The sequence below is a fragment of the Vanacampus margaritifer genome, chromosome 12, assembly GCF_051991255.1.
Source record: "Vanacampus margaritifer isolate UIUO_Vmar chromosome 12, RoL_Vmar_1.0, whole genome shotgun sequence".
NCBI lineage: Eukaryota > Metazoa > Chordata > Actinopteri > Syngnathiformes > Syngnathidae > Vanacampus > Vanacampus margaritifer.
Genome location: NC_135443.1, coordinates 3,866,621 through 3,890,542, shown reverse-complemented (window position 1 = coordinate 3,890,542; position 23,922 = coordinate 3,866,621). Strand labels below are relative to the sequence as shown.

Sequence of the window (23,922 nt, the reverse complement as noted above, 5' to 3'; positions counted from 1 at the left end):
AACAAATCTTGCACGCGCTGCATCACACAATTTCTCAAACACAAGAAAAGACACCATGACATTTGTGAAAAAAATCTAATAAGTGTTTATTGTAAGTTGTTACACTCTCTAGCAGCACTATGCAAATGACAAGATATTCAAGGGCAGTTACAACAGATTGGCCTTTTGTCGTAACGCAAAGATGGTGTGTGTGTTTTTTTGTGTAAACAAAGACAAGAGCGAGAACCGCAGATCAAAATGGACCACGGCTTTCACACAGCAGGCGAGACTCGCTGGGGGGCCTCTCATGCCTTTTCAGAGAAATGAGAGAGAAGCCCCATTTTTTTTATGAGAAATGAACAGCAGAATAATCATGGTGAACATTGTTGTTGTTTTTTTTGTTGCAGGCGACAAAAGTTACAATTTCAGTAGTGACATAATAGCTCTTATATGTCCGTAATTAACCACCATTAGACGTGATCGCCTAGAAAAATGACAAACACTTGTTTGAAATGAAAGGAACATTTTTGGCACATTTTTTCATCATTTAAATGTGTTTGAATTTACTAACAAAACAAAACAAAAAAAACATAATTTTTTTTTTTTGAAATGGACACGTAGATGCAAAAGTACTGTTGTTTTGTTACATCCGATTTGAACCGTCATGCAAAGCTTGCCGAAAGCAACACCATTAATTATCAAAAGTCTGTCACAATGTACACATTTGCCAACACTTTCTTGAGGTACGCATTTACACAGCGAGATGAGACCGCGGGTCCGCGACAACGTTCGGACGCGCTGGATGCTACACTTGAGGGCTTCCTGCATCTCGCGGCGCTTTTGGACAGCAAGTGCTCAGCAAGGCTCGGTCGTCGGTCGGATTTCTTCCGATCACAACGCAAGACGTATCAGAGGTCGCAAATCCAGGTCCAGAAAGTAAAAACCCTGCCACAGTTTGGCTTTAGCCATTGATGCTAGCTGGCTAGCCCCCTAACAGGTAAACAAGCATCATGGGAGCTAGCTAGGGACCTAGTTAGCTAGCAAATCCAGGTTGAGAAAGTAAAAACCCTGCCACAGTTTGGCTTTAGCCATTAATGCTAGCTAGCTAGCTAGCTTCCTAGCAGGTAAACGAGCACCATGGGAGCTAGCTAGGGATCTAGCAAAGCCAGGTCCAGAAAGTAAAAACCCCTGCCGCAGTTTGGCTTTAGCCATTGATGCTAGCTAGCTGGCTTGCTAGCAGGTAAACGAGCACCATGGGAGCTAGTTAGGGACCTAGCTAGCTATCACCTGGGGCTAACGCCAAACTGGCAGGGTTTTTTCTTTCTGGACCTGGATTTGCCACCTCTGCGTTTTACCAAACGTTAACTGGCTGCCCTTTCGCTTCCTGAAATACCAAAAACTAGAACGAGATTAAAGTACGACATCACGCTAAAGCCACTGAAAAGTCACCGTTTTTGTTTAAATGGTTGGGAGGAAGTCAGCATTTTCTGCAAGAGGGTGTTTGAAGTTGCTTGCAGTCTGAATTTGTTAAAGATTGTAAAGAAGTCGGTCTTTAACTTTGTTATAGACGTCTTTATATATATATCAAATATGATCCAGTTTGTCGTTCTGATGTTGTCGGTCCAACACCGTTCAAGAAATTTGTGATCGTTGACTTCGTCGTGCAACCACTGGACAAACTCATGCTAACGGACCAATCGTTGACCTTCGCACAAAGAGGCTCATTGTTATCATGTGACACTAAAGAATCAAGTATGCTCGTGAGAAAAATATGAACCCCTCAAAAGAGTTTTTTTTTTTTTGTCTGCATACTGCAGTACTTGAATACATACTCATACAGTATCGTTTGTAGCAAATAACTGAATTATTTCATTTATTTAGCAAAAAGCATGCTCAATAGAAAAAAAAATCCTTCCTGTCAGTTAAATGTTTAAATTCCCAATTTCCGCCTGCGCTTTTTCCATCATCTCTTGACCTTGAGGCTTAGGCATCGAAATCAATAAAGAGCAAAGTGATCGCCTAAAATCCGTTTGTCGCACACCAGCCAAGCCAGGACGTCAAAACTGTAACGGCGGAGGAATGTCGCCGCTCTGCCTGCGAATGGTGGTAGTGCATGTCGCCGAGAGAGGAAGTGAGAGCACGAGAAATAAAAGTGACGGATTTTGAGGATTTCTCGGGAAAACAAAAACGAGGCACCATATACAATTTGGTGATAATCCATAAAACCTGCCAGAGAAATCTCTGACGTCGGTAAAGCCCAAAATCGAACCTCATCGCAAATGTTTTTTTTTAAAAAGTGGCTCAAACTAGCTATGTGACCGATCTCTGTCGTCGATGCATTTTGGGGATTTATCGGAACAAAAACAGAAAAAAATAATCACACTTCCGACGGATGCGCTCCCTCAGCAACGCTACTGCGTCGACACAGTGATTGTTGGCGAGGATATATGGCCACAAAAAAAAACGAGACGTTTGAATTTTTTCAAAGACAAACACAAAATCAAAAGTTCACAGGTTGATTTTTACAAGCTTGTTATTAGCACGTTTCAGCCCATCAAACCTTTCGTGGATGTAAAAATGACAAAAAGGCGGGCGAGGGATGGTTACTAAACAGTTTCATTTTTTTTGCTTTGTTTTTACAAATAAAACCCCTCGGCAGTGTTGTGCTCGTTCCTAAAAAATAGCAACTAGTTACTTCATTTTAAAAGTAACTCAATTACTCCGATGATTACCTTAACAAAAAAGTAATGCGTTATTACTGCTAAGTAATGCGTGAACCGCTTAGTGTCAGACAATTAAATTATTAAATGAAATAATTTATGAAGTAACTGACTAACGCACCATATTGTAACTGTAACTGAGTTACTGTATTTAAGAAAGTAATGCGTTAGAGTATTAGTTATTGTAAAAAAGTAACTAAGTTACAGTAACGTGTTACTAGTAACTAGTTACTGCCCAACACTGCCCCTCAGTTCGTAAATCGGACACAAGGCTAGCTACTTTTCTTCGCAAGACGTCAGCACACGGCCACATGTCCAGACAACATTTATTTGTTTTTGTATCATCACGAAGTCATAAACTATTTTCTCTGTATATTACTTGTGTATGTATATATGTGTGCGTGTGTATATATATATATATATATATATATATATGTAAAATATAAAATAAAATAATAAGCATACATTTTTGCTGAGAGAGATTGAAGGACTTCAGCAAAGGGCAATGTAAACCATGGTCCATCTTTTAACGGGTGCGGGTGGAACCTCGCCCTTTCCCAGCAACGCATTTGCATAGGCAAAAATGGGATTAGCCCTTACACAGTGGTTTCCTGAATTATTTATAGAGATGTAAAAGTTCTACTTCAAAATCAAAACATAACAGACAAATAAACGACAGCAACAACAAAATCATGTCTAGGCTAAGCTCTCTTGAACGCACCCCCCGTTTCCCACACGTCGCCGTTCGTTTACAATTTTGTCTGTGCACGTGTTGTAGTTTTACAGTGTTAGGCTTCAAGTAGATCTACAAAAAAAAAATAGACAACTAAGATGTGAAATAAATTAAGCAACATGAGAGGTAGTGAAAAGCCTACAGAGACCCTTGTTTGTTTTCATCAAAGGAGAAATTAAAATCAGAATGTGTCAGTAAGGCCAAAGCTTCGCAAACCTTCTCCTTCCCGTCATTTAAAATGTTTTTTTTTTTTTTTTTTAAACCAAGTGGAAACGGCCGAGCGCCGCCGTCGCGTTGCTTCACATGTTCATTGCTTGTAAAATCCACAGTTATCCAACACAAAACAAGCGCCTTGGCCGTGTAAAAGTCACAATAAATTCAACGGGTTTGGGGGGGGGGCGGGGCATGAAGGACACCGGCGGACACGCCGCGCTCCCGGTACAACTCTCCCAAGTCTCGAACCTCCCGGCTCGTCTCCCAAATGCTTTCAACACGGCCACCAACGAGCGCATGATGAACTCACTGTGTATTTAAAAATGTAAACTCGATTTTAATTGCACCAGGATGTTCGACTTAGTGGTGAAACATTCTCGCGTTTAAAAGACGGCGCACGTTTTTTTTCTCCTAAATATGAAAAAAAAAGAAGAAAAAGTTAATATTATGATTCAACTGGGCGCATGCATCCACAGCCAAGCAAAATGTCACCAATGTGGCCGCCTGCATGTATTGCCAAAGGTTAAATATGTTCGAGTTCTTTAGAGGAACTAGTAGGCCATAAGGAGGCCTTTGTTTTCATTTGAATCTGGATTAGAAAAAAAAAAACGTTTTTTTTCTCAAAAACAATGCTTCTATTGACTCGGCAGATTGTTCGAATGTACATCGGAACCTCCAAAAGCAGAACTCAATCCCTCAAAAACAATTTCCAAATAATGTCATTTCTTCCATGCTCAAAAATCTTCAGGGTACGATTTAAGAATGAAGAATTGCTAACTGCCATACAAGAGACGTTTGTTTGGGTGTAAAATCCAACCAGAATAAAGTAAAAAACTACTCACCCTTTGATGGCTGCGCAGCAACAGGCCGATACCGGCAGCCAAAGTCTGCCAAAAAGAAAAAACTCAAGAAAAAGCAAAACACACTTGGTGCTATCATCTCAAATTTCAAAGGAACCTCCGACTGTAATGACAAGTTTGCTCTATATTATTTATTTGGTTATTAGCATAAGTATGAGGTTCAGTTTTGTGAAACGCCTCTAAAGAAAGCAAGGTGAGCCTCCGTCGCGTTCCTAAAGGGACGATCAAAACTCTTGAGGGGGGGGTCGGGCTGACTCTCCCGATCGCATGTTGTTTCTTTAGGAACGCTACGAGGCTTAACTTGCTTTCTTTATAGACGTTTCAAATTGCTCGCCGTTCCACGTCACGACGCTCTAAATACGACGTCAATCACATTGGCGGCGTACGTCCAAATAAAGTTTATACAAAATGTATTCAACTGGAAATTATTTTTTAAAAAAAATGAATCTCATAGTTATGTCAGTAACAACCAAATAAATAATATGTAGCAACTTGTCATTACAATCGGGGTTTCTTTTAACATTGTGGATTTTGTCACTTTTTTACTCATGACTGCCACCTCTGGCCTAAAGCTTAACTGCAGCCTCTGTGTCAAGCTCGCGCACGGCGTCGAACCCTCCACACCGAAGGGAATTAAAAAATCTTTGTACTTATCTGGGCATTGGTGGAGCGAGCACGGTATAGAAAAATCCTTTGTTGTAATTAAAAAAAAAATTGCACCTATTCTTCGTCATTCTTCGCTGACTTTTGAGGCATCATTTTCAATATTGTGAAAAGGTTGAGCTCCAAATTGTTCCACTTTTGGAGGTTCCAAAGCAATTCATCAAGTAGGAAATGTATTTTGAGTTTGAACAATCCGTGCACTGAGGGTTCGGGCGCTGCGGAATTAAAGAAGGTGAACGATAACAATGTGACGTCAGCTACGGCCACTCAGGACTCTGCTCAATAGTCATGGAAGTAGGAGTTCAGAACATTCAAACAGCGATTCTCCTGTCCCATGACTAATATTTCAAAAATGTGATCAATTTTCCCCGGCGTGGATGAAGGCAATTTCCCGAATTTTGAGTCCTTTCAGCGGTTTAAAATCTAGCGTAGCAAGATAGCGATACAGTTGCTAACTAGGCTAAAGACAGTACATCCAATTGCACTTTTTTTTTTTTTTTGCTAGCCTGCTCTTACAATGGCTCTGAAACTTGGCACGTCAACATCAGGTGGTTCGATACATGGGTGGCAACATCGAGTCCTCCCGTGTAGCAACAAGTAGTGGCACAGTTTCCGCTAACAATTTATGACCTGATAGATATTTCATCATCTATCGTCAATATAATCTGAGATAATTCAACAACAAACAAACCAAAAAAAACAGCATAATACTTCAGTCATGCACTTTCTACTGCATATCAACAGGCTGGGCGGGCAGAAAAAAATTTAGTTACCGGGACATTTGGCAAGACCCCGCCCCTCCATTTTCTCTAAATTCTTTAAAGCGACACATTATCATGCGTTCAAAGTCAGAATGTTTTTTTCCTGTCTTTTCTTTTTCTTTCTCTTCTTCTTTTTTTTTTTTTTTTTTTAGAAAAGTAGACCAAAGAGCGTGTGTGTGTGTGTGTAGCGCAAAGGCATGCTAACCTAGCTAGCGGCTCTAGCGCCCACGGGGAAGTGTTAGCGTTGTGGCTAACTTAAAAGTCTGCTGGCTAAAACGAGTTCTTTCCTCCTTAGCGCCGTTGACATCATGTTTGGCACCCGCTTCACCTCTCAGAAAAAAAAAAGGCTGGGGGGGTCGTGATCCCAACCACGTCAAGTGCCTGAATATAGACGACGACTAGCGCTGTGTTATCATTTTTATTATTTCTTTTGACCTGTGCTTGTCAGGCTATGAGGGTACGGATGGGAAGCAGGAGGAGGGGCAAAAGAAAGGGATGGTCGGGTTGCTTGATGCGGGGCGGGGGACCGACAGCAGCGCCGCTCGTGCTGCAATTTTTTTTTTTTCTCGTTGTCTTTTCAAAACGCGTGTGAAGGCATTGTTGAGTTACATGTAGCTGCCCAACCACAAGTCTAGCCCTTACTTCTCCCACGTAAAGAAGGAAAGTGCTGGGATGGGATGGATGGATTCAAATACGGACGGGTGCTGCTTTTTTGCAACGTGGACGCTTCCCCTCGAATAAAAATGTTTGTTTTCCCTACCCGGAAAAATAAAAATGGTTGCAGTCGTCGGCGTGAGACAGCCTTCTTCTCATCAGCTCAGAATGATATGAGGGGGGAAAAAATGGGTTCGAAATGAAAAGTGAGGTGTCATTATTACAGTACAGGAATAGTTGGCGTGCCCATTCTCTCGCTCGTGTTCTCTGTCTTACTTCCTGGTCCTGAGGAGTCCACAGTCTAACGTGACCATCGAGACATCGGCACTCGCGAAAACAATCAGCAGCCGGCGAAGGCGGCCTCGTCAAATTTGACCTAAAAGCAACCAGCAAACTCATGTCACCGGCTAGAAATTGCTTGAAAAATATAAATAACAACAATAACCAGCTATCTCGGATGTCATTCAGTCTTTTTGCAATCAAGAAAGAGTTTGTTTTTCCAAACCGGACTTCTGGCACCATAGTTGACGTAGTCGTCTCGATGGAGGCTTGGTCAAGGGTAAGGTGGGCTCGCGGGTTTTTAGGTTTCGAGGCAGGTGCGCCTCCTGTTGGCGAGGAGGTCTCTGTAAACGGTGGAGTTGAGGAAGCGGGGGAAGGAGTCTCGGTGCATCAGCGTGTAGATTTGGAGCTGCGCCTCCTCGTACATCAGGCTGCTGGGCTCTGCCAGGCTCTGGTTGATGCCCTCTCGCACCCGCGAGTCCAGACTCACCTGGAGCCGTGAATGGGGAAAAAGGAAATGGCTGACAGGGCGGTTGGGGAAGAAACTTTTACCGCGAGGATTAAGCCCGGTAAACATCCAAAGTAGGGCCTGACCGATTAATCGGCCGCCGATTATAATCGGTCGATTATTGGCCAAAACAATCGGCCAATTGGGCAAAATGGCCGATTATTTTCCCTTTCGGACCCAGAGATGATTGCAGTGCACATGACATATTTACGTGACTAAACAAAAAAAACACTTCTGGTTCATGATTGGATTTGGATCCGAGCTAACCAATCACAATGGCAAGTTGATTTGCATAATGTTTGTGTTAAAAATGTTACATATAAGCTAGGCGTCCACTATAACAAATAAAAACACGAAATAACCCCACATTTTTTTTATGTGGAAAAAGAGTCAAAATCAGTAAAAATTTATTAAAAAAATAAAATAAAAATTACACAGCAGAAAAAAATGCGAGTCTGAAGGAGTTAAAACAATATTGAAGAAAACCGAAGTTTCCGACGGTGTGAAAGATTTATGCATTGTATATTATCTTTATTTTTTTCTGCCAAAAATCGATATCGGCCTAAAAAAAACGCATATCGGTCGGGCCCTAATCCAAAGCAGCGACTCTCAGCCTTTAACAAAAAAGAAACCCAATTCCAAACCTCTTTCGGCGACAGTATGGACACGTAGTCTTCGTATATGATCCTGGCCTTCTCGTCCACCACCGAGGAATCCGTCTCCGTCTTCAGCTCGTCGCAGGCCAACCAAAAGAGGAGGTTGTCCTCGCTGTACTCCGACCTCAGGAACTCCCGGAAAATCTCCCGTCCCTCCAGCGAGCGCAGCATCATCTCGAAGCTCCGAGACCACGACAGCGCCTCGTCCAGGCTGGGGTGTCTGCGGCGGCGGCGGGACACGCTAGAGATCAAGACGACGTCGTGGTGACGATGCCAAGCCAAGGCAGACGGGGCTGAGGACTTACTGTTCTTCTGCAGCTTCAATACTGTCCATCTTGGTGCAGGTCTGGAATTCGCTTCTCTCCAGCCTGTCTTCACTCCTGCACGGGAGGCAAGAGGCCGGATTTTACTTACGGAAGTGTCCCCGGAGTGAGCAAGACGAGGGATTTGACTACTGAGTCAAGATTAAAAAAAACTGAATTAACTCCAAAAAAATTCCATTTTAAATATTGCCATGGGCCCCAAAAACATATTTATACGTTTAAAAAAAAATAAAATAAAAAATTATGCTAGAGCATACAGAAGGCTTTGATACAGATTCTGGCATGAAGAGGTCGCTTAAAGCAACGGTCGTTATTACAAAAAAACGGCCAGCAGGTGGCAGCAGAGTATAAGAGATCAACCAGGGCCATGTTGCAAAAAAGCTCTTTTCCTCACTGTTTTAAACAGATTTGTGAATAATGATGAAATTTAGCTGTACTGCAAAACGAAAACATATACAAATATATATATATATATATATATATATACACTTTTTTCCCTGATGAAAGAAGAGACTAATCTTTCTTTTGGTTCCATGTTTTGAATGAGTTAATCACCAGTCTACGAATGAAGACTTAATTTGAAAATAATAATAATTTAAAATGAAAAAGATGACAAATACTCAAACTATTATAATGACACTGTATTTTACTTCACGAAAATGAATGGCACAATGTTACAGGAAATATAAAGGTGTCAAAATGGTTCATTTTACGAAAAAAGTGGTATATAGATGAGGGTAAAATTATTTTTCGAAATGAAGTCAGTCAGCAAAATAAAGTTATATCTTTCAAAAGTAAAACAAAAAAGTTGAGTCAAGTATTATTCTGAAAAGTTTTAATCTTAGAAGAATAGACATACAATATAAAAATGCGGTGTTACAAAATTATAGTCTATGAAATTAGATGATTTATTGTGGGGGGGGGAGTCTTAGTCTTACGAAAATAAAATTCCATTGGGAAAAGTCACTTTAAGAATATAACGTTGTAATTTCACAACAGCAACCAGTTCAGGGTGTACCCCGCCTACTGCCCGAAGCCAGCTGGGATAGGCTCCAGCACCCCCGCGACCCTAGTGAGGAAAAGCGGCCAAGAAAATGGATGGATGGATGAATTTCACAACAATGAATCACAATTTTTCCCAAATACGAGAATAAGTTTCTTTGAGTGGAAAAAATTATTATTAGTATTTTTTTTCCAGCGTTGTTTTCATGCCATTAGGAGAAATACACCAATGACCAAAGTTCCCGCACATATAGTTCTGCAAATATGCAGAGCCAAGTCAGTCCGTTAGCTTGTGATCGAGGCAAAACAACGCTGGCATTATTTCTTGCTTGCCATGAACGCTAGCGCACAATGCTAGCATTCAGACTTACATTTCATGCTAGTTTAACAAAAAAAAAAAAAAGGGGGGGGGGAGACAAAGAACTATCCTGCTGACATTTATAGAGCGCTCCATGGTATATTTGTCTATTTATTTTACAAAATATATTTCAAAAAATAAATATAATATATTAATATTATAATAATATATTAATAAATAATATATATTTCAAATAGAAATATCCTCATCTGATCCCAATCTCTCCTTTATTTTTTTTTAACATTTTGTGTCTATGTGATGAACTTCCGCGTGACATGAACGGAGAGAGGCAACTCTTTTGGCAGAAATAATAATTTGTTTGTTCATCATCTAAGAAAAGGAAACACAAACGCTGCCAACACTTTCCCACAACATAAAAAAAACAAAAACATGTTTGTGATATAATTCTTGATTTGTATCAACTCAGCTATTATTCAAGCCGGGAAAGATGCGAGTGAGGCTCAAGTGAGCAAGACAATCTACAGTCAACATTGCCACACATCCAGCGAACAATGGCCTCCTGTCAACGCGCTAAACACACATGCTAGCCCGAGCCTTGAAAGAGGACTAAAATTATTTGTCCTCTTTGCGCGTTCCAAAACTTGAAGACAGATTTAATGTAAGAAAAAACACCTTTGCAAAAATGATTTTAATCTAACAGGGATCTCTGGACATCGTAACAGACTCCAATTCATCACTTAACAGGTGGAATTCAGAGCGCCGAATGTGTCTCTTCCGCAGGTAAAATGGCTTCTTATAGTTAAAACCGACCGCCTCTCTTTCATTTGTAGACAAAACATACTCTCTGGGTACTTTTCCATGAGCGATGGCGAAAACAGAGTCAGGGGTGCGTGTTCGAAACAGATTCTGTTCTCAAGGACCAAATGTGTTTTCCCACAGAGAAGGAACTTCTAGACCAAATAATATGTCCCAGCTTAAGGTCAAATTATACTGAGTTCAACACTACTTGCTTTACACGTCTATAAAACCTTTCAACATGGTTAATATAAAGAATTAAGATGTTAATAATGTATAACAATGGTTAATATATGAAAATAAAGAATTTAAATGTTAATAATATCTAACAGCCTCCCTGCGTCCGTCCCCCGCGTCTCTGTCACACTCGCCCCGGTCCATAATGCAACAGACAGTGCGCCGTCTATTTTTGTCCCACCGTGGAGGATCTCTGCTTCCTCTCGCCGGCTCTTGTCAAAGTCCCCATTGTGCTGCCTCTAATAGGGTAAGCGGGCCCGCAGCCCCCGGGCGCCCTCACGATACGGCTAAATATACAGGCTGTTCTTCACAGCTGTTTTGCATGTGATGAGAGGATGGAAATAGAAGGCTATTGTATGATGGCGGGTGAGGGCCGGGTTAGAGGGGATGAGCGAGGACGGGCAAAGCCAGATTTGATCAATCGACAGAAATGATTATTTTTTGAACCATCAGCACAAAGAGAGAGAGAGAGAGAGAGAAGCCAAAGCGATCCGCATGGAAGTGATTGAAACGCTTGCTTTTCGGGCGACTCCTTCCAGGCGTGACAAGCTGCCAGCCTGCCACCTCTTCAGATGGAGTGCTGCGACAGAGGCAACGCATTCACCATTCACGGGCACACAACCGACGTTCATTCAACTGCCTTGTTGGCCCGAGTGATGCGGCTGCGGGAGCTGCATGGTGCTTATTGGCATCGCTTAGCTCCTCGCCAAGGGGCAACCCGATGAGGCGGGTCTAAGTGGGGATACACAGCCAACGCTATTTACTAGGGGTGTGCCCAAAAAATAGAATCTCATACGAATCGCGATTCTCATTTAGTATGATTCAGAATCGATTTTATTTTAATTATTTTATACAGTCTTGCCTTTGTCTGTGTGTGTCTTTATTGGGAGTGCTGTTCATGTTGTACCCGGTTTGGCCACTGAGGGGCAGTGTGGTTCCACGCGGTCTAATACACTGTTAAGTTGTAGCCACGTTAGAGAGTAGAAGGAAAAAGTCACAATCAAGTTATTCCAATAAAAGTAGGTTTTTTTTGTAGCGTGGAGACGTTCTTTTGAGTGATAAGAGTGCCGCGCTAATTAGCATTAGCGAGTCAGAATGGAGTAGATCATTACAATTCCTCTATAGATTGAAGCAAAAATCATTCTCAATCAAATCATTTTGAATCAAAAATCGTTCCTAATCAAACATCGATTCTGAATCGAATCGCAGACCCAAAAATCGGAAACAAATCGTGAGACATTCAAAGATGCTCACCACTACTATTTACCATATTTTTGAGACTAAGTCACACTTTTTCACAATTTGGTAGGGCTGGGTTAAAAAAATAAATAGAATAATCAATATCGAATGGATTTCCCTTTTCGATTCTAGGGAAAGACCGATTATCCCCAACAAACTTAAAAACTTAAAATAGTTGCTTGTCTATCATGTGTCCCAGAGATACTTTGAAAACACGTTTAAATGTGTTTGTTGTGGGGGGGGAAAAAGACAACCTTGCGTCTTTGTCTAGCACGGATGACGAAGCAGCGGACGTACCAGAGACACTTGCAGCAGCCGCACCAGCAGAGGCAGCAGGTGTTGGGTCGGGGCTGTCCGGGGACCTGCGGGGGGGCCTCGATGTGCGCCGCCTGCCTTTTTCTCATCTCCACTCCACTCACACTCCGGGGCTTTGGCACAAACAAAACAACTTTTACTGGGGGAAAGTTCACAATTGGCATTGATTACACAGCAAAAACTTCAATAACAAGAAATTGTTGTATGATTGGTACATGATCTCGCACCTGTGTCTCAGAATATGACTTCATGTTAATTAGGGTTAGGGCAATATGGCCAAAAAAAAATAATAATAATTCCCCCCAGTCATTCAGGACGATTACGATTTTAATCGATTTTAATCTAATAAACCCAACAAACAGTTATTTATTTAATGCCACAATTAACTCATTCACTCGCAGCCATTTTCACTGAAGCAGCCCCCTTCGCTCCCAACTGGTTTACTGGACTTTGCAAAGCCTACAGAATATTCTGTTCTATTGCCATAAAAACATGGAATCTACCAAAAAGAAAGATTAGAATCTCAGGGGGAAAAAAAAAGGCAAAATTTGCGAGCGATACGAGCTTCAGAGCTCAATTTAAAACTGGATTCATTGCACGGGACGTTTTATGTATTTATTTATTTAAATTTCACTTAACTTCATAAGAGATGCTGCTTTTTTGCTTTTGCTAAAATTACAACAAAAATAAGTGTTTCAGTTATGTTAAAATTTTGTAAAACTATAGAAAAATATTTACTTTTTTGTTAGAATTTTAAAACAAAGCTGTCTATTTGCTGTATGTTTAAAAAAAATTATTTTTATTTTTTTTATTTGATGCTAATATTTTTTATTTTACTACTAAAGAATATCGGCTCCAAATATCGGTTGGATAGAAAAATATTTACTTTTTTTGTTAGAATTTTAAAACAAAGCTGTCTATTTACTGTATGTTTAAAAAAAAAATAAACATGTTGATTTTTTATTTTTTTATTTGATGCTAATATTTTTTATTTTACTACTAAAGAATATCGGCTCCAAATGTCGGTTGGATAGAAAAATATTTACTTTTTTTGTTAGAATTTTTAAAACAAAGCTGTCTATTTATGGTATGTTTAAAAAAAATTAAACATGTTGATTTTTATTTTTTTATTTTGATGCTAATATTTTTTATTTTACTAGTAAAAAAAAATCGGCTCCAAATATCGGTTATCGGCCTCCTTGCTTGCTAATAATCTACATGTTAAAAAAAAAACGTATCGGTCTATCACTACTTAAAACGTGATTTCCTAGGAGAAAACCCCCTGGAGGTCGTTTCAATGCAACGTTCAAGGACGCACTCTGCGTTCCACCTTGTAGACGCGCTGGAGCTCTGCCGTGGTGGCCCGGGGCTTCCCCAAGACATTTCACATGCTTTGAAGGCGGACGTGAGCGAGGCCTTGTGTTGGACGGCGGAGACGAGAGATAAACACACTTCAACATCACACCGCAGCCTTTCTTTACTGGCCGGAGTACTGCCGGCTCATCGAAATAAAATGCCTCTCTCTCTCGAAGAAGAAGAAGAAGTCATTTAAATGGCCTGAGACAAAAACGCACAGTGCGGTCTTGTCATTCGATTTCTTAAGCGCCCGGCGAGCGAGGCGGCGCCAGCTGGCAGCGAGTTCAACGGACCTGGGAAAGCCTCTCACAGTTCCAGGCTGTTACATCACAAGTCCTGACATGAATCTCACAGCAGAGGTCAATTGAATCAAAGTTGCAGTTGATTTAAAAAAAATAATAATAAAAAAATTTAAAAAAGAGAGAGAGTGCCTACCTGCTAATATTAAAGCGGTCATTAACACCTCGGTTGTGAAAAAAAGAGCAGCGAGAGAGCCCGGAAAATCTATTTGTCGCGGGGCATCTCGTCTCCTCCTTCCCGCTCCACCTGGTCTGCATATGGAGATACCACGGACGGGAAACTAAGGCGACCGGCTGTCTGATATGCAAATCAAGTCGCCTGACCATTGGAAAGTGCATCAGTTATTCAGCAACCAGGCAACGAGCCCCGGTACGAAAAAAAAAAATATATATATATATAGATTCTGGTCCCACTAGATGCTAATGACGACGGGCCGCAGCTTTGTTGTGAAGAGCGGAGGCCGCATTGACGGCTTTTGCAAATACTGAAAATACAAACGCAGCAGCAGGAGCATGAAAGTGACACTTGTGGACGGCTTCTGCTGCTTCAGGAAGCGCGAAAACAAACAAGCCACAACAAGCGTTGAACAATTTGAGGAAAAGCTCCAAATTGTGATTTTTCCATTGAACTCGTCATTTTCTTCAAATTTAAGCTTCAGTGCAAATATTCACTATGTACAGTATCATTTAAAAAACATGACAATTTTTTTTGTTGTTGTACATTTAGAAAAGATATAAAATTTGTGATTAATCGTGAGTTAACTAGGGAAGTCATGCGATTAATTAAGATTACAAATTGTAATCGCCTGATGGCTGATAAATTTTTTATAATCTTTTCTTCTTTTTTTTTAAAACATAAATATATATTTTTAAATGTTTAATAATCTTTTTTTTTTATTATTAAAAATTAGGGGCGTCAGGCGATTACAATTTTTTATCGTAATTAATCGCATGACCTTACTAGTTAACTCACGATTAATCACAAATTTTATATTGGTTCTAATATAACAGTTTTCATACTCTTGTTAACAAAAGTGGGATAAAATGTTTAACCAATAGAAATAGTTCAAATGAATTTTTGACGTCTATAGCCGTCAATGGCAGTGAATGAGTTAATAATTGGCCGGTGTTTGAAGGGCGATCATCGGCCGATTATAACCGGCGGCTGATTAATCGGCCGGGCCCTACAATTTAACAAATAAAAAACAAAACAAATAGTCCCTTAGCAAAGCTAAATCAATATTTTTTTAAAAGATACAGAAAAGCTTGCAATCATCGTTTTGGAGCAAAGAAATCTGCTTTCACAGCACATCTTACCATGAATTAGCGAGTTCTTGAAAGCAGGTCAGACAAAGCGGTCATGGCGTGAGGTAATCAGTTGCCGGACGTTAGCGGAACCGCTCAGCGCAGCCAGCGTTTGAGATTGGCTAAGGGCTGCCTCGATCGCTGGTGGGAGGTTCGGGGCAAGGCCAGGTGCTCCTTTTTTTTTTTTACCAACAGCAGCAGCAGCAGCAGTTAGTGGTTTCACCATCCCTGACCCGAGACGCTCACCAAAATCTCCCCTGGGTTCAAAACTGCTTCTTGGGTTTGTCTCGCCTGCTCGCCCTCCGGGCTCGCTCCGAATCCGATGTCAGCGAATGGCTCGTTTGTGCGCTCGAAAGTACAGCATCTGCGGGGGTTGGAACACATGAGCCCGAGCACATTTGACAAGCAATATTGGCTTATCATACAATGCAATCAAACAGTGTACAGTATAATTGAGAGACTTGTGACTAGATTTAGGCCAATCTGTTGCACAACGTCTTTTGTCATGGCTGCTTGTTTGTGCAAACCCAAGATGTCCCGAATAGATTTGCACAAAGAAAAAGTACGTTCACACTTGATGGGTATCGTTTGCTAAGGTGATTTGACGGCAGGGCTGAGGGGAAAAAGTTGACAAACATTATTATTATTATTATTTTAATTTGATTAAATTCATCTGAACTGCAATAAAAAAAAAAATTTATAAATGTTTTGGTCCTGTAGGCTTAGGCTAAAATAAATGCAAACAACTCATGAATTACAGTTTGTCTACGTCAATTCGAGGTGTGAACTTGCGTAACAATTTGCTAAAAATTTTGGCTGAGTGTTCTTTCTACCAAACGAGCGTCGCGTAAACATGCAACAATAAGTCATAAGTGGAATTACAACAATAATGCAAAGTTAGTTATTGTTACTCAGAAAGCGTTTTGACTGCTGTCATTCATTTTGTGTTGACTTTTTTTCCTTTTATTTTTTGTGTGTGTTGATTAGAAACATATATTAGAAGTTTTTCTTCTTTCTGCCCACTTTCATTTCTTTTTCTTTTAAAAAAATGAAATACATTTTTTGAATTGAAACTGAATTGAAAGTAGACAAAGTGCGATTTCTGCAGAAATTAAGTGGGGATGCTGAAAAGTTGAATGCTAAGATTTGAATGCATGTGCTTATGAAGTAAATTAAATTAAATTAAATTAAAATTACAAATTTTAAATTGTAATTAAATGACAAATGAATAAAAAGAAAACCTGAACTGCAATCTGTCTAAAGTGGGATTTCATAATTTTAGAGAAATTATAATCCATTTCCTGATCTGATAGTCAGTTGGTATCGAACCATCAAATGTACTCAAATGTGGTCCAAGCGGGGGTTTGAACCCAGGTTCTCCGTGGTGTCAGGCACCTAACTCCACTTGTTCAAATTCACGGCTAACGGCGTTTTTTTTTTGAAAAGTGTCATCTGATGCTGAAAATGTTCAATTCCTCTCCCATTGAAAATGAATGTTGTAAAGTTGAAATTTAACATTAAATTGTGCCAATACTGTAAGTGGTGTGGAATCAGACAAGGCTTGAAATTTGAACAGTGTAAATTGGAAGTATTATGTGGGAGTTGATCAAAAATAAAAAAAATTGGTGGAAAATAAAAATCACAATAACATATGTGGGAATGCTTCAGCCATGGGCATGAGATTGTTATGCCACAATTGTGAGTCATTGTTATGCCACGCATTGCTTTGGGAGTGGCTGTTTCAAGCACACGGGTGTATGATTGTTAGGCCACACACAGCTGACACATTTTTACACTATTGCATTACATATTGCGTTTTTCTTTTGAAAAGTGTCATCTGATGCTGAAAATGTTCAATTCCTCTCCCATTGAAAATGAATGTTGTAAAGTTGAAATTTAACATTAAATTGTGCCAATACTGTAAGTGGCGTGGAATCAGACGAGGCGTGAATTTTTGGAGCAAGTTGAAATTTGAACAGTGTAAATTGGAAGTATTATGTGGGAGTTGATAAAAAAAAATGTGGAAAATAAAAATCACAATAACATATGTGGGAATGCTTCAGCCATGGGCTGTTATGCCACAATTTTGAGTAATTGTTATGCCACGCATTGCTTTGGGAGTGGCTGTTTCAAGCACACGGGTGTATGATTGTTAGCCCACACACAGCTGACACATTCTTACACTATTGCATTATAAGTAATTAACGGTGCGCCACGAGTAGCCTTGAAACGACGTACAGTATGTCTTACAGTTGTAAAATGAGGACCGCTCAGTTGGTATGATAGTAAAGAAAATGAAAAAGCGCAAAGCACAAAAAGTCAGACGCTATAACTCAAACGAAAAATGCCAAGGTTTTGAGACAATTTGACCCTGGCGGAGATATTTTCCATGATTTCTTATTCTTGCGTTGGCTTTTATGACTTAGCGTCCACAAAGTGCTTATTTCTGGAGGAGTGTGCGAAGAGTCTGCCATCATATGACACAACAACTCGGTTCATTACTCTTTTCAACCATACAACCAATCCTTCTGAACTTCAAATATATCCTGTGGCGCCAGATTAAACCAAAAAAATACAAGTCTTCTTTGTACGGCGAAACGGCCCATGAACAAGGATTTTTGCATCGCCCACAATGGCAAAAATAAGCCTTTTCTTTTATGCGTGGCAAAAGCTCCCAAGAGGAAGATGGGCCGCGGAGAGGCTTTAGGGTGACATGCTTCCTAAAATAATAAAAGCTTGACTGACAGGAACTATCAAGTTTCACACTGTAATGTACGGCTGAGCAAATTTAGGCTTGAGGCCCTGAAACTGGAAGTTTCTGTCTTCTTCTTTTTAGTGAACACAGGATTTATTTGAACATGTTTCGATCTTGGGGGATGAACTAAATTAATAACTGATTTGAAAAAGTTGGTGAAAACCTTTAGGTACGCCCGTCTACTGCGAGTTCATTGTATCAAAAGCTTAAAATGATAATTAATTTGCAATATATTTGGTTGGGTTACCTTACACAACACAGAGCTTCAAGAGGGATTGTTTTGACGGCGTGATTGTTATGCCACAGATGTGAGAGTGATTTTCTTTTTATGACACAGTCGGAATTGTTCGAACCCGCAAACCTTTGCAAGTCATAGATAGTTTTGACAACATGAGTGTGTGATTGTTATGCCACACGTAGCTAAGCCACGTATTGTTCCACCACTGTGCAGACCGTTCCGTCTACCTGAAACATTGCGTCATTACCATCGCAAACCAAGGGACAAGAGGGATTGTTTTGACGGCGTGATTGTTATGCCACAAATGTGAGAGTGATTTTCTTTTTATGACAGTCGGAATTGTTCGAACCCGCAAACCTTTGCAAGTCATAGATAGTTTTGACAACATGAGTGTGTGATTGTTATGCCACACGTAGCTAAGCCACATATTGTTCCACCACTGTGCAGACCGTTCCGTCTACCTGAAACATTGCGTTGTTACCTTTGCAAACCAAGGGACGAGAGGGATTGTTTTGACGGCGTGATTGTTATGCCACAAATGTGAGAGTGATTTTCTTTTTATGACAGTCGGAATTGTTCGAACCCGCAAACCTTTGCAAGTCATAGATAGTTTTGACAACATGAGTGTGTGATTGTTATGCCACACGTAGCTAAGCCACGTATTGTTCCACCACTGTGCAGACCGTTCCATCTACCTGAAACATTGCGTCGTTACCATCGCAAACCAAGGGACGACTTGAACGTGTGATTGTTATGCCAAACAGCATTGAGTAGCAACATGACAAGTGGCTGCCATCTTTGTGGAATTTTCTCAAAAACAAGGAGTGAGTACTTCAAACGGCTCTAAAACTGTATGTTTTTTCAGGGCCGATACGATTATTAGTTAAGAAGGACAACAACTGATATTTGGAGATGATAAAGGGGGGGGGAAAGTGTCAAAGCTCTGAATAGTACAAACGACAATACTTAACTTTGTTCAAATGCCTTTAAACATGTGTTTTAAACAACTTTTTCAACAAAGATGTTTTTTCTTTTCGTTTTACACAATACACATCTTTGTTTGATACTTCTCACATTTCTAAAAGTGCAAGGAGCTCCCAGGCACATCAGCATCTCTAAGAAAATTAACGGCAAATTTTAATATAATTAGAATTCCCTGAGGTTTATCCAATTTTAAGATGATCTTTTCGGCCAGCAGATTTTTAAAAAAGGCAGATGCCGATATCCATCGATAATCGGTCTATCCCTAGTTTAAAATCCTTCGTACCAAATAAATTCAGGAAAAAAGTGACGACTAAAGCAACACATGACCTGTTCTGTTGCCATCATTGCTCTTTTTACAAATAAAGTTCTATTTTATTTGCACGATTGAAGTTGAGTTTTTAGAGTAAATAACCCTGTTTGAAGCGTCACGGTAATTACGTCGTTTCGGCTTGGAGAACCACTGGAAATTTTGACCGTGAGAACTTATTGGTGTATATTTTTAATTGAAACTTGACCAACAAATGGGGCTCTCAGAATAGCAGATGAAATGAAAGGATTCAGGAGATATGGTGAGAAATAATTACGTTACACTTAAATTTGAAGAGGACCAGATTTTCTATTGGCAATATTACACAAATGCTTTTTTTTTTTCTGTGTAAAATACAACATTTCTTCAAGCCCCATCGGCCCACTTTCAAAAAAAAATTGTGCCTTCAGGTTGAAGTGGCCATTCCAAACACCCTCAGCATTTTCTGGAAATGTTGTCACTTTGCAACTTTGAGAGAGATTCTTTTTGGTGCATTGCTGTGAATACTAGAACCCCCAATTACATTGCAGAAAGCTGTGGATGAGTTGAACCAGGAAGTATGATTGGAACCTGAATTGAGGTGGCACAACGCTCTCATCTGGTCACCCAATGAGCTGAGAAATTGAGATTCTTTACCCGAGAAAAGTGTTTTAGCTGGATACAGTATGTTGCATCTGCCTCAAGGCCCCCCATTTGCCCCTTTTCCCTTGAACCTGCTGTCAGCGGGGAACTACAACTACTACCACTAGCTCTGGCTAGCGGTTGCTGCGAGCCCATCCGAGCGCAGCCGCCACCCGAGTTCAAAAGCCGTCGGGGGAGGCAGCCACGGAAACTACCCGAGCGACAGCACCATCGCTAGCCGCACGAGAGCCGCTATCTTCGGGAGGAGGCGGAGGGAGCTGATCGGGCGAGCTAGCTGCCATGCTAACCGCCGAGCTAGCTCCTCCGCCGCCGCCGGTGTGTGTGTGTGTGTGTGTGTGTGTCTCGATTCGGAGCGCGCCCGAATTAGGCGTCGTCTTACCGCTTTGTGTCGGACTGTCAGTGTCCCAGGGTGGTGGGCGCGCACACGACGGGGTCCCGATGCCTCTCGGAAGGCATCGTTATTGGGGATTTCGCCGCGGAACGTCCATCGCCGCCGTTTTTCCGTCCATCCGCCCCACTTCAGCACCGAACGCCGCCGAGCCCCTGGATGCACTGCGCATGCGCGCTGCTCTCTGGCTCTGCAGCCCATCATCATGAGGGCTCGTCCAAGATGTTTCGGCCCGGCACCCTTGGACTAAAAGAGGAGGGATGCTGGTTCGAATGACTTTTAAATAGTCCATGACATTCAAATGGCGCGTCAATCTAGTAGAACCCCGCATACTCGCGGTTCGGCGCCCGATATATATAATTTTATTCTGGTCTTTTTTGTTTTTGTTTATTTGAGAGCCAAAGCAAGTGATTTATGTTTTTGGGTGAAAAATGCTTATGGAGTATTATCCCCGTTTTTCTCTCCCAAGATTTATACAAAAACAAAACAAACTATTTAGATACTTATTTAATTATTTTATTTATTTGTTTGTTTGTTTGTTTAGAATGGGCGTAAATTACACGCGAATTTGAGCTATTCGCAGGCCAGCTTTGTCCCGATCACCAATACAAACAATATTTATGGTCTAAAGATACGTCTCGATATGCAAAAATCAATCAACCAATCAAACTTCACTTGTTCAGTGCCTAAATGCACCTCAAAGTGCTTTAAATGAATTAAAATCAACCACTTTTCAAAAGGACAAACGCACACACACTGTGACATTAGGGGTGCAACAAAAACGGATTAGAATCTCAAAACCGGTTTTGATTTGACGAACTGAATCAAATCATTATATTTGAAAATTATTGCATTTTTAATCTTATCGGACCCTACTAACAAATTCGAGATTGTTATCGAATCGACTTAAATGAACACCAGATATAAATTTGTTTGATGTTGCTGATGATGATGATTGTTTCTTCAAATTTAATTAACGTGGATAGTTTGGGCTTTGGAGAGGTAGTTGTTGCATATTTGTAATAAACATGGCATACTGAATCCAATCGTAATCGCTGAATTGAACCGAATTGAATCATTCCATTTTAAAATTGTTAACATCGTTCAATCTTATTGTACCCGTTGTATCGAGAATCGTATTGAATCATCTTGTGTGGAGAGATGCACAACATTAATACATATTTATACCCATCCTGTATTTAAATAGCAAATAAGAAATATAATTATTACTATTATATTATTTAATATAGAACATAATAAACATTACTGTATCTATATTGTGTACACATACACACACACAAACCTATTTTATATTAAACAAGACAAGAAGAAGTCCAATTGCTAAAAAGCAGTGAAGTTGTTGATCAGTAGTGATCAAATGATGACTGTTCTCTGTAGTACCACAAGGGGGCGCTAAAGCCCTGCGCTGTCTATTTCAAGCACACCTGCCATCTCAGATCACATTTGAAGGTGAAGATTTTTCCACTTGTATGACAACCAAATACTTCCGGCAACATTTTGTCACCCAGCCCCCTCCAAAAAAACAAAAGCACATCCCTGACAACTTCTACTCAATATTTGATAGCCAACAATTTACACAAACCGCATTAAGCACAAGGAGGTGTGAGTGTCTTGAGAGAGGGTGCACAGGGTGCGGATGGTGAAAAGGTCACAGAGCAGCATCGGGTCGGAACATGATGGGGTTCTTCCCCGCCGCTGCCTCGTTAAAGGAGAGTTAAAGCGGACTCGCGCGGCTCCGATCATCTTTACGTGCGTGAAAAGGTCAAGAAGTGCCAAATAACACATCACGAAAAACACACTCAAAAAGCACCTGCAGATTCACCAATAAGTCAGAGATTTATTTCCAACATTTCAATAAAAAAAGGCTATTGTTATAAAAATAACAATAAAAAAAAACTGTGGCTAATCAGACAAATGTCTAGTAATTTGTCTTTCAAGAATTACTGGGAAATTAGCTTAAAATGGCCACTTCAAACCAAAATGGCCGACTTCCTGTGTCTTTTTGGCAATGGGTTCATAAGACTTTTTTGGGGGTCTACTAAAGATAGATATGACCACCAAATTTTGTGACACAAAACTTTCCTTGCAAAATGAGAGTGTTTTAACACCCGCACTTTCCCACAACCACAGTTTACACAGTCACACACTTCCCTTTTCACTTTTACCGATGAACATGTTGTGCACCCACACTTTTCATTATATTCTTGCAAGTATTTCTGATTCAAAACTTCTTCCCCACTGAAATATGGGTGTTTCAACTCCGAGACTTTTACTACGGAATGTTTTTAACGGGTCAGGCCGAATTGGTAAGCCAATTTAACTGACGCATATTAGCTATTTTGAAATGGATAAAAAAAAAACTACTTTTTTGGTGCGAATTTTGTTTTTGTACACAACACATTACGATATAATATTTAGATAGTGACTTTGAAATATTATTCTCCCCCCAAAAAATCGGCAAAACATAAGCAGATTTGTTCTGCTATTATTATTTTTTACCGATTTTCCCTGTTGAATGGCTTTTTCCATCATCATAACACATTCCGTATGTCTGGCGCCAACGTGCATGTGACTGATGCTGATGGCGTCCGGGAGGTGAACGACAAAAAACGACTGACAAATAGACAAGGCGGAGCCACTCGTCATCCTTAATGGCGGCGCCGTGCTTTTCTGCAAGAGAGATCGCACAGGCACGAGAACATTTACGAGCATGTGGCGATCAATAACCTTTACAGACAGCACAAGCATGTGTGTGCTTATTATTCCACAGGTGAAAAATAAAGGATTGATTCCTTTTTGCTTGTTGAGTTAGACCAGGACAAGCCGTCAAAAAAGTCGTCAATTTTAATACGAGTTAACGAGCTTTCTATTTTTATATTCATAGTAGCATCGATTACAGTGAAAGTAAACCGATGTCTTTTTCAGCACCTAATTGGTCATTCAAAACAGTCCAGTGGGCGTGGCTAGCAAGGGCAGTATTTTGTATTGGCCAGTGGGGCAGCCAGAATTGTGCCCTATGAATTCTGCCTAGCAACAAATGATAGACTTGGGGGGCGGGGGCAACACAACAGTGATATACATTGCTGTGTCTGCTAGATTGTTATTATTATGATTATTACTTTTCAAGCTACTCTATATGATTTATATTTATACAGATATTTTTCTGATTTAAACATAATAAAACAAAATAGATAACTGTAAGACTTCCCCCCTTGTGAATATGTCCACCAGGTTTTTAGTTTGTGCTAATATTTTTGCCAGTTTGGCTTATTCCAATGACGGTTATGCTAATAGGCAAAAGAAATGCAAAGTAAACCTAATTCTGGTTACTTAATTCTGTCTGTTAGCGAGAGCCACTACATCGTGATAAC

At 40.4% G+C, this 23,922-nt stretch overlaps 1 protein-coding gene across 2 annotated transcripts; it reads right to left on the bottom strand.

Annotated features, from left to right (window-relative positions):
* Positions 1 to 101: 101 nt before the first annotated feature.
* On the bottom strand, positions 102 to 20,680 carry rgs17 (regulator of G protein signaling 17). 2 transcript variants are annotated; one of them, XM_077582543.1, is made up of 6 exons: positions 20,522 to 20,680; positions 15,229 to 15,580; positions 12,239 to 12,369; positions 8,332 to 8,406; positions 8,015 to 8,267; positions 102 to 7,352 (listed from the first exon to the last, which is right to left on the bottom strand). In XM_077582543.1, the coding sequence occupies exons 2-6, from the start codon at positions 15,229 to 15,231 to the stop codon at positions 7,164 to 7,166; spliced, it is 651 nt and encodes a 216-aa protein (XP_077438669.1). In that variant the 5' UTR covers positions 15,232 to 15,580; positions 20,522 to 20,680; the 3' UTR covers positions 102 to 7,163. The 2 variants fall into 2 exon arrangements, with proteins under 2 accessions (XP_077438669.1, XP_077438670.1); XM_077582544.1 differs by having other exon boundaries at positions 8,015 to 8,246.
* Positions 20,681 to 23,922: the final 3,242 nt, after the last annotated feature.

Coding starts and splice junctions, on each gene's coding strand:
- rgs17 (XM_077582543.1), bottom strand. Junction 8,407..12,238: donor GGCTGCTGCAAGTGTCTCTG/GTACGTCCGCTG, acceptor CCTCCCGTGCAG/GAGTGAAGACAGGCTGGAGA. Junction 7,353..8,014: donor CCATACTGTCGCCGAAAGAG/GTTTGGAATTGG, acceptor TCACGGCTCCAG/GTGAGTCTGGACTCGCGGGT.